This window comes from Vicugna pacos, chromosome 11 (assembly GCF_048564905.1).
Source record: "Vicugna pacos chromosome 11, VicPac4, whole genome shotgun sequence".
NCBI lineage: Eukaryota > Metazoa > Chordata > Mammalia > Artiodactyla > Camelidae > Vicugna > Vicugna pacos.
The window spans coordinates 5,449,695-5,460,934 of NC_132997.1; the positions used below are offsets into that span (position 1 = coordinate 5,449,695).

At 38.6% G+C, this 11,240-nt stretch overlaps 1 protein-coding gene across 1 annotated transcript in view; it reads left to right on the forward strand.

The window, feature by feature from the left end:
* Positions 1-11,240, forward strand: part of LOC140699575 (trafficking protein particle complex subunit 9-like) — a 133,737-nt gene that overhangs the window by 30,752 nt on the left and 91,745 nt on the right. Inside the window, exon 2 of the mRNA XM_072972236.1 lies at positions 440-566. Within this exon, the coding sequence (XP_072828337.1) occupies positions 440-566 (127 nt within the window). The remainder of the gene's footprint in view (positions 1-439; positions 567-11,240) is intronic.

An 11,240-nucleotide genomic window follows, 5' to 3' on the forward strand; every position in this document is an offset into this window, starting at 1 on the left:
GACGACAGTCACAGTGACACTGGGAGGGAAGACACTTGCAGCAAAGTAAAATAAATTCACAACTATTGCATCAGAGCTGCAGGTGTGAGAGAGCCTAAGCCTGTCTCAGAGTGCAGGGGACAAGCGGAATGGAATGGTAAAATTAACACTGACAATTGAAATTTTGTTAAATAGCCTGCTACTTTTAATTTTATCACTTGAATGTATGCAGATGTATTTCTATGAGCATTTATAGGTTCACACAACCCCACCAGCCCCTCTTGCCCCCATGGGGGATGGGATTTCTCAAGCACAGTGCCCCTCCTGCTTGCTTGGGCCACGCTGCGGGTCCTCGCCTGGGGACGGACAGCTACAGGACACTGAGTCCCCGAGGCACGGCCTGGGATACATGATAGGAACATCTGTGCTATTGGCTGACGGCCTCCATTTCCCCCTGCAGTGTAAGAATGCCGGTGACTCAGTTAGAAGCATGCATCCAAGCCATCCTTCCGTGTCATCACCATCTAGAAGCGGTGCCTGAATCTTCTGAATTTCTGCAGAATGTGGTTTACAATCACCTTCAACAAGTGAGTGTGTGTCCTCTTTCAAGTGGAGGAATTACTGCCGTTTTCCTGGAACTTACCACTAGTCCATCTGATTTTTCTGTGCTAGGATTCAGTATGGCCTGCTAATAACTCTGCAGTCAGATCTAGAAACCCTGATGAAGAGGATTATTTATTTTCTTTCTTTATATGATAGTATTTTACTTTCAAAATTCTTAGTTTTCAGTTCTTGGAGGAATTTTTTCGGGGGTTGGAGAAACAACTTTGCTCTTACCATCTATATTACCTTTTGCTATATGCGTCTCACCTGTCTTCTGTCACTTGTGAGGCGGTTCCATTTGTGACCCTGTCCGGGTTGTTCATAGTATAAAACATAAAATCTGTAAAAGTACAGTCCCTTTTACTCCGAAGACATTCCACAAATACTCCTTTAATCTGGGTGTGGTTTTAAGAAGACACAAACATTAGAATATATACTTGCAGGTTGCCAGTGCAAAATCCCCAAATGAATAGTCGAGCTCAACATCTAAAATCTTTCTAATGTACCATGGATTTGTATGGATAAGTGAATTAGTTTGCTAAGAACTCAATCCTCCCAAGCTGATGCTCTGCCAGATGGTGGGGCCGAGGAACGAGGGCGTGTCCTGCCCTTCCTGAGCTGATATTTTCATGGCAAAGACCTTCACCAGGTGAAGAAATTGAAGTTTCTTCTAAGAACAGTGGGTCTGAAAAGAGTCCAAAAAGCGTGGGAGTGACACAATCCCATTTGTCTCAAGTAGGGGAGAGTGGCTGTGGGGCCACTTGGGAGACTCATGAGTCCTGGTGGGCAGTGTTGTTGGCTTCCACTTGAGCGGTGGGACGGTCAGTGGGTAAAAGTGAACATATTGAAGGCATGTTTAGATGGTAAAGAGGAAAGGGTCAATGCTTTCTGTGAAGGTAGGATGGAGTAAGGCCCATGTTTCTGGGTGGATTAATGAGTTAAATAATGGTCCTGCTGTGTTCTGAGGAGGGAAAGCTGCAGAGGGAGTTCTGGGGGAAAACTGATGAGTTCAGCTGTTGGTAAAGTGAAAGGCTCTTAGATGCGTGGTCTGGGAGCTCTGGTAAGAGCCAATAGTGAGTAGGGGGCGGGGAGAGAGACTTTCAAATCATTTTGTCTTGTGAATATACATATAAGAATGAGTAATGACACAACCCCTCTATATTCTGGATTTAAAAGCCAGTAACATTTTGCTATATTGACTGCAGGGGTTCTTAATTTTTTAATAGAAATAAAATAAATAGAAACAAAATAGTGGAGTTAATGAATATCTTAGAGTTGATGTGTGCCCTTGTATGTATTTTCATACCTCATCTGTTTATAAACATAATCTACAAAAAGTTAACTTGCTTAGCATAAGAGTTAAACAGAGGGACGTGACACACTCTGTTGGTGGTTCAAGGTGATTTCTTAGGCAAATTATGTAGCCTCTCTCTGCCTTAGTTGCATCTTCTGTGACGGCCCCCGGGCCCCTCATCACAGCTTATTTCCTAGACTAGATGTTGGGAGGGAGGCTGCTGAAGGGAGTAAGAGGTGGCAACTGCTAGGGTCACTGAAGAGAGAGACAAAAACAGATTAAAGCCGAGAAACTGAGTGCTAATACCCTCAAAGGAGAAAGAATTCCTCAGTTTTTTGAGCCACTTAGCGTAAGGGAAAGAAAATCATGTGGATCCAAAGCTCTTGAGCATATGAGTATTGTGGGTGGGAGGGTTTCATCAGAAAAGGGTTGAGAAAAGGCCTTTTGGTTTCCCTTTACGTTTCCAGTAAGGATGAGGCGCAGAAGAAAAACCACCCGCTTCACTGTAGAAGGTGCTGTTTTGTGAGAAACTGACCAAAGGTTGGAAACCAGTCATCAGTGGTGCTGGCAAAAGAAGAGACTTCTGGATTGGGTGGGGCACTTGCTGTGACTTCCAGGTGACCTGCTGGCTGGGGGCTGTGAGTCGGGCAGTAGGTTTGCAGTGTGACCTGGGCATAATCTCTGGCATTGAGGCTGCTGTTCTGACTAGCAGAGCTGGGCAGACACCGTCCTAATGGGGCTGCTCGGGATGAGGTCTGGGACACCTGCCGTGCTGAGGGCGAGAGGAGAGCTCTCCTGAGGTTGTGTCCCTGTGAAGATTAGAAACGTCCTCCTGCAGGGGAGGAAGAGCCTCTGAGCAGCATGCCAGATGCACAGGCAAGACCAGCCTGAGCATGGAGATTTCAGGAAGCCGGAATTCATACAGGCCCGAACAGCCTTGTTCCTGAGAAACTGGAGGGAAAAGATGCTGCAAAAGCATGCTAAGTTCAGACACTGTGGTGTGTCATGAGTGATAGGAAAAGACTGTTCAGGCAGCCACGAGAGAACCCTGTGGGTGTCCCAGTTGGGCGTCACACAGGAGGGAGGAGCAGAGTTATATACTGTGTCACTTATTAGCTGTGTGACTTTGAGCAATATCACCCCACCTCTCTGTATATATATCTACATCTGTAAAGTGACACAGTGACAAGCTCGTGTCATCAGAATGCTTAGTTTAGCTCTGATCCCCTTTGTCCAGTCCTGTCAGTGCTGCCCTGCAAGGTTCTGCAGCGGCTGCTCTTGCCCTGCGATGGGAGGGCATAAAAGGGCATTGTAGTACCCGAGGGCAGGAAGGGATTGCTTTAAAAGCAGACATGTAGCCTCCTGCAGCTGCAGACCTGCAGGCAGTTTGGTTTATATTCTTGGAGAGGACTTTGGAGGCCTTTGCATTGACTTAAGACATGTTTTCCCTTGGGGACCTGATTTGCCTTTGCAGATTATTGTTGAAGATTTGGGCTTCTGGCAAAGCTGTTTTCAGAGATGGGTATATACGTAAAATATCATATAAAATAAAATGATTTATTTAACGTGTGCGACTTTGCAGCTGTTGGGAACAGCTCTGTTGGCCTGGTCTCCATGGAGGACACCAAGGATCAGCAGAGCATGCGGGAGGGAAGGCAGACTGCAGTGTTTCTGCGGGGGGTTCTCCCCAGCATGGTGCTCTGCTGAGTTGACTCTTCTCTGAGTTTGGTTGCCAGAGGAGCAGACAGCAAAGTAATGAGTTCTGGAGGGATTGTATAATGACAGGAAGAAATAGGAACCTGGAGATTTTCCGGACTAAAACACGCTTTTGGTTCCTGATTCAGTGTGTTCCATTACAGAATTGATGAGTTGTGTCTATTCTGGAACGTCATTGAAATAAACGTTCAGCCTAAATGTTAAGGGCTTTGATTTATTTGGCTGGAGGACTCGAGCCGGGATGACAGCATCTCAGATCACTCTGAGGGACTGCCCCCAGGAGGTAGGGGAGGAGCTAGGATATATAGAATCTTTACAACAAAGACCAGGTAATTGGAACAATAAAATTTTGCTTGTTATCTAAAGAAAACCAGATATCTCAAGTTCAAGTATTTACTGCTTTTCTATGTATGGTGGGAAGCAAACATTTGGGTCATTGAATTCATTCCTTTGGCAAGCACCTGGCTATCTAGGGCCAGTATCCTGTCCTTTCTTGCTCTGAGTCTGCTCGGAGGGCACCACTTTGAGTGGTTGAGAGGCCGGGCTGCAGGCATGTTCGCTGGGGGTTGGCAGCAGCCGCTTTTGACTTGGATTCAGCATTCTTTGTTTACTGACATGGTTGCAGTATTTTCATGCACATTGTAGTATTTTCATTCACAGTGTTCCCCCTTGGTCCTAAATTCGACCAATATTTTGAGAGACATTTCATGACTAATTTTGTCCCACGGTGCTAGGATGGCTCATTCCAAGTTCAGGTGAAAAATCTTCTGAGTTGCCATTCAAGGTGTTAGTTTTTTTATCAGGCCCTGTTGATACTAAAAGTTCTCTGGATCACCTGTCTTACTAGTCTATTATGATCCAGGAAGTGTTTAACCTTCTTTGCTCATTTCCATACCTAGAATCACACTATTATATTTATTTTATTCAGGGTTATAAATTTTATCTGTTTCTTCAAGATGTTTAGCCATCATCAATCTTGTGGGCCTAGTTACACATTGGGAAATGTAACAGACAACAATTTTATAAAATAGACAGGATATAAGTAATAAAGCTAGTAACGTTAATAAAGTCATGAGTAAGAATTTAATAGTCGAGAAGTTGTATTTTTGGGTTAAAATTTTGCTTGTGTTTCTGAGTTTGATCCTATGAGAAAGTTCATATTTATGGTCAGGGTCAGGGCAGGTATTAATTGGCCAGGTGAAATCTCCCACCTTGTAAGATCAACAGTGGCCTAAACAGAACTATAATTTCTTTTTAGAATAACGTTTCTGAGGGCTATCTAGTTAGAGCCTTGGAGTAGGGAAACCCACCAAGGTAACACAGAAGTACTAGACATAGGTAATTTATCATAAACTTAACAAGTGGAGTAGTTCATAATCAAAGGTTGGAGAAATTATCAAAGTAATTTTTATACAGTCCTGGTCCGGTGTCTTGGGTCAGCTGTCTGGCTCAGATGTCGTCTTCTTCTCATCCTGGTCTGGAAGCTTTTTCTCCATTTGGGCATTGTTTTAAGGTGAGCAGCGCTCTATAGGCCAGTGCACTGCAGGGGATGTTTCAGATAGGAAATTAATCCGAGACTCCGTTTCCTTCAGCTTTGGTTTGTATGGTCTAGTTAAGAGTACCTGAAAAAGGGTCTTTTCATTCAGGTTGGAGACAGTTCTTTAAGTCATGCCTGTTGCAGTATGTATAATCCCCTGGCTGCAGGTCATGGGGCATTGGAACTTTACCCAAGGATAGATTACTGAGCTTCAGAAACAAACCTAGAGTATTCTTTTCATAATTCAATTAAACTGTACAGTAAAGTGACATAACAGCAAGGAATGATCTGGGAAGTGTCTTAGTAAATATGGACCTCAATTAACAAAACTAGAATTTAATATCCACTAAAATATAATTTTTTTCTCTCTAAAGTTGCCCTCAGTTTTCTCAAATATAGCCAAATCAAGATTAATTTCTTTACAAGTTAAATCTGATTATTTGATCATATAGGCTTTTTAAATTGACTGTGTTGGAAGTTTTAATACGGAGTCTCAGGGTAGAATGTTAATAAGGTTTTCTAAGACCAAGAAAGCCACGTCAAGGCTTTTCATGAATTTTTGCCTTACAGATTTAGGTAAATTCTTTTCTCTTTAAAATCCTTAAAATACCTTTATACTCCTATATCTCTTAGGAGATGATCTCTCTAATTTGTCTGATAGAGCCACTGGGGACCTAAGTATTTTTAGTCTTTTGAGGGATCAGATAGAGAGAAAAGATAACTGTTCCAAGTCTGTATACATAGGTATAATTTATCAAATTGCTGTGAACCATAACTAGCTTAAGGAGAAGAGATTCTTTATGTCTTGGAAACAGGTTAAAAGCCAGTAGTATTTGAAACAAAATCAAAAATTATAACCATATTCACCAGGTTACTCAGTCCCATGTAACTAATTCTTTTAATGAGAGTTTTCATTAGAACTTTAAAATTTCTTACCCAGTTTAGTTCAGTGCTGTAGTTTGAAATTTATTAGAAATCAGTAAATCTCCTTGAAGAGAAAGCATTTTGCAAAACCATCAGAAGAAAACAATTAACTGTCTATAAATGATAAAATATTTAAAAGCATGGTTAAACACCGTTACACTATAATCAATAAAGAAACCTGTTCACTATACCCATAATTATCACTGGTAACATTTCAGATAAACCAGAATTTTAGGGAGTCCATATAATTTCTACAATACCTATATTAATAATATTTCTCATTCAATATAACCTTAGAAGTTTTATGATTCATTTGACAATTCCATGTTATTTAAAATGCCAAATGAAACTTTATAGTTTAAAATCTCTCTTTGGGATGTTTCAGGGGCCTTCTGTAGCATCCCAAACTTAACTAGAGATTAAAAGAATTTTAATTAATTAAATTAATTTTAATGTAATTAGTTATAATTTTATATTTGGGGAGCTTTTTGAAAGATTTCAGAACACTTGATCAGATAAACATATAGATCACTGTAAAGTAGTACTAATTCATTAACAAGAAAATATGTCAAAGGTAAAGGCAGAACAGGTCAGCTAAGAGGTATAAGAAGTTTTACAATCTGTTACTGAAGGTGGATTAATATTTTAAGAAAATTTTTTCCTCTTAACAGAGAGAAAACCAAATCTAATCTTGTACCAGCTTACTTCTAAGATTCATTTACGTTGCCCAATTTGATTCTAAACTTAGCCAATTCTGACCTCGTACAAAACTTTCCTCAGGGTTCCTTTTCCACAAGCCTTCCACAGCTTTCTATACTTATATTAGTGTGTCCCTTATTTTGTCTTCCATTCAGAAGTAACCAGCTTCAGGAGAAAGTCACTATTTTTCATTAACAAAGTATAATTCCATTCTTACATCTTCCTTTACACATTTATATTACTTTCCTAGGATACTGAGATCATTCCCTTACTAATAGAGACCATTTCTGTGTGGCACCAACCATTGATTAGTATTTCTAAACACCTTTAGTTTCACTGTAAGAGGAAGTTAAATGTTAAGTAATTCATATTTCAATCTTATTTTATCTGACAATGGCATAGATATTTAATAAAATCTTGTCATTTAACTTAATTTAGCACAACTCTAGAATTTAAAGATATCAAACATTTAGAGATTATTTTAAGCATACATTTTAAAAATATATTTTAAATATTTACCCAAAGCTCTCATCTCATTTGCATTTAATTTACTTAAAATTTTACCACAGCACATTACTGTTATTTTTTTTTGACAAATCTGCAACAGATATAACAGGATCTTATTTGACTTTCATTAAACCTAGGTACAGTAAAGGTATTATACATAATATTGATGACTTTAAAGATGTCTATATTAATTAGAACATACTTAAACTAAACAATAACGAATATTATCTTAATATTGAATATTTTCCAATTCACATGACGCTGAAAGTCAATTTGTTAAGTTTTTATTATAAAAATACTTAATTTTTAAGCTCGTATATTTTTACATCAATTAAGCAGAGCTCTTTGACTTTGAATTTTTTTTTTTAGCAGTAGAAATATCTCACTTCTATAATCTGTACGCAGGCTTATAAAAAGACAAAAGCTAGAGATCTCATAGATTCACTTAAAAACTTACTTATAAGATATTTATAATAATAGTTGGAGTAAGCTGAATTTGCTTGCTCAAATCACTAAGGCTTACTATTTATGAAACAGATAGTTAAGATTTCTTCACAAAGTCTGAAGGACCCGTCAGAGTTCTGAGTTCTAAAATGCCAAAAATTTCTTGGCCTCAAGTTTTATTTCGTTGAGCTAATTAAGCTCAGTCCTAGGTCACTGTTTGTTGTATTTATATTTCTGATCTTCAAGACAAAGACACTCTCTTCCATGTCCCCAGAGAACTGCTCTGTCACCCAGACCCAATTTTATCTCCTTAATTGGCATTTTTGTATCAGTGAGAAGAGCTGTAAACAAAGAATTCCATGTAATAAAACTTTAAGGTTTTCTTTATTATGTCTTCCAAAGCTTGCATAAGGCATTTATTAAGGTCTCTTTTCCTTGAGTTATAAGTTAAACCCAGGGTAAACCTATATTTTTTTATTAGCCACTCAAATTAGTTTTTAGTTTTACGTTATATTGGATGGCTCATGTAACTATATTGGATTCCTTTAATTTGTTCAATTAATATTTTCAGAGGGACAGATATATGCCCAGCCTTATAATACCAAGAAGGGGAAGCGTTTTTCCACTGAAACATATCTATCCCACAACATAAGCAAAAGGTTTATACAAAGACCATTTAAATATACCAATTTCACAAACTTTTATCTCAATTTTATTAAATCTTATAACTTTAATTTTTATATTTATTAAGTTTAATCAATAATTCTTATTTCTAGAAGGAGTGCCAGAAAACTTTTTTTTGTGTGTTTGCATTATATATAATTTTATAGAAGTCTCTAGGATGCCCAAGTTTCAGCCAAAGAGCTTAGGCCCTTCTCGATTTTTAATTTCATTAATTGGTCTGTTGTCCCAATCATTGATCAAGTATTTCAGTCTACATATAAATATATTTTAAACTGTGGTAAATAAAACGGACTTGTTTAAAGTTTATTGTTGGGGGGGAGTAGGTGATCTCTTTGGCCCTTTTTTTTTTAACTTTACATAGTGTAGTATCAAAACCCTGTATGTAAATCCAAAAATGTCCATTTTATTTATCTCATTCAAAATAACCATATAAAAATATTTATCATTTTGGGATAAGCTACTTATCTGTTTTTTCGACATTTTTACAATCAATTTTCCAGTTATTCAACCTACATAACATTAATTATTCTAAGTTTTTATTAGCATCCCTAGAAACATTTATCAGAAAGGAAAAACACAAATGTAGCTTTTCAAACCAGTTATATTTTTTTATCTGAGTTCTTAGGTTAACCATTAGATATATTTTTCTGCATTTAAACTTTATTTTAATAGGTACCAATAAAACAGCTGTTTATAATGAGATCTCTTTAAACTTTCACCAATTAAAAAGTTTTTCCAAATTAAAAAATCCATCATATGGCCATCAAATTATATACATATATATATATATATATATATATAGTGATTTTAAACCAATAAGATGAAGAGGCCCTTCCACATGAGAGTCGGGGTGTTGCCTAAATAAAATTCAAAGGTTTACTCTCCAAAAGCTTAAAGCCTTCGTGGTCCAGGCTGATGCAGCAAAGTTTAAGATGGCAAAATATCTGAAAATTGGTACAATCAAAGAATTGCTTAGAATCCCAATTTATTTGTGTGGCCACCATATGTACACAATACTTGAAACTTTTGTACGGCAGAGTCCAAGGTTTCCTTTAAAAACTAAACTAAACATATATATACTTACATACACACACTTAAAACACCCAGAGAAAGATAAAACATTTACATTTCAAGGACACAGGAAGAGAAATCCAAGTTCCCCCTAAAGGGGATTTTGTTTTTATAAGTTCAGAATTCCAAAAAATGTTTTTATCAGGCCTGGTTATTTTCAGAGTGAGTTTTTTTTTTTTCTTATTCCCGATTAATGTTGTAAGTTTTGTATGTACATAAATCTGGCTGGGGTAATAGTTGGAGACTGGCAATCTGTCATTTCTTTTTCTTTTCTTTTTTGTTCTTTATTTTTTTTGAAAGTTCTATTCCCCATTGTAAGGTCGGGTTCTCAGAATAAATTTGCTAGTAAGATTTCCCACAGGGACAACTCTGTGGCATGAAGCCTTTGTCTCTACCACTCCTGGAAGATTCTCTGTCACCCGAGAATGCTGTTACCAGCCAGGAGGATGGTCCGAATTTTGGAGTTGAAAATTTCCTCATAAGAGTTTTACTTTTATCCTGAAAAATTCAATGGAGGTAACCAAATTGAGGAAAATATTAGACCAGCCACTTACCTAACCACTCAGTCCTGAACCCAGTGTCTTTCAACTTGGACCCACTCGGGATGTCTCCACTGGGTGAGTATTTTCCTCATATGTTTCCACCAGCCCCACTTTGGACATATCCTCAAGGTGGGTATTTCCTGTTATCTTTCAAACAGGCCCCACCCAGTATGTCTCCACTGGGTGGGTAATTCACCTCAGTTTCTTTCAACTGGAGGGCCACGCACCTGGATACACCGCCAGATAAAACTTAGGATCATCAACCAATATGTGAGATCTGAGAACCAGGAGAGACTCAGCAAAATTCATCTGGACTCCCCGAGGAGGCGGATGGGCACAAAGGGCCAGTGCTGGTAGCAAGGCTTCGGTTACTCGGAGAGTTCAGGTGGAGAGAAATCTGCTGTGGGTCCCTTCATGGTGTCCAAAACTGTTGACTGAAATACATGTGCAGCTTAAAAGTTAAGAGTTTTGTTTTATTTGGCGGGAGGACTCGAGCCGGGATGACAGCCTTTCAGAACTCTCTGAGGGACTGCTCCCAAGAGGTTGAGGAAGAGCTAGGATACATAGGAGCTTTACAACAAAGACCAGGTTGTTGGAACAATAAAAGATTACTTGTTATCTAAAGAAAGCCAGGTGTCTCAAGTTCACGAATTTAGTGATTTTGTATGAATGGGAGGAAGCAAATATTAGGACTCACTGAATTCATTTTTTAGACAAGCACCTAGCTATCTCAGGCCAGTAGCCCGTCCTTTCTTATTCTGAGTCTGCTCAGAGGGCACCATTGTGATTTGCTGCTGTGGCTGGGCTCCAGGCCTGTCCTCGCTGGGGGGTGACGGCAGCCTTTAATGACTTGGTATCAGTATTCTTTGTTTACTGACATGGTTGCAGTATTCTCAATCACATTGTAGTATTTTCGTTCACAGACCGATTATGGATAATCTGCAACCTTGGAAAGCAACCGAGATGGAATTACTGCAGATACCTTCTGCTTTAATAAGCCGTGGGCAAACATAAACATGGAGGAAGCATATACTTGGATTTGGAGGTGTAGGGAAGGGATTCTGCACATTACAGGAGAACGCAATGCAGAATTCCTTAAGTCCACCTTTCTTTACTGTAGTGGTTTCTGAGAACATTTTATGGTAATTAAACAACATTGACAAATGGTGGCACACATTGCATTTAAGAGATGGCCGGCTGCAAACTTGTATATTGGACAGGTGGAATTCATAGGCAAGTG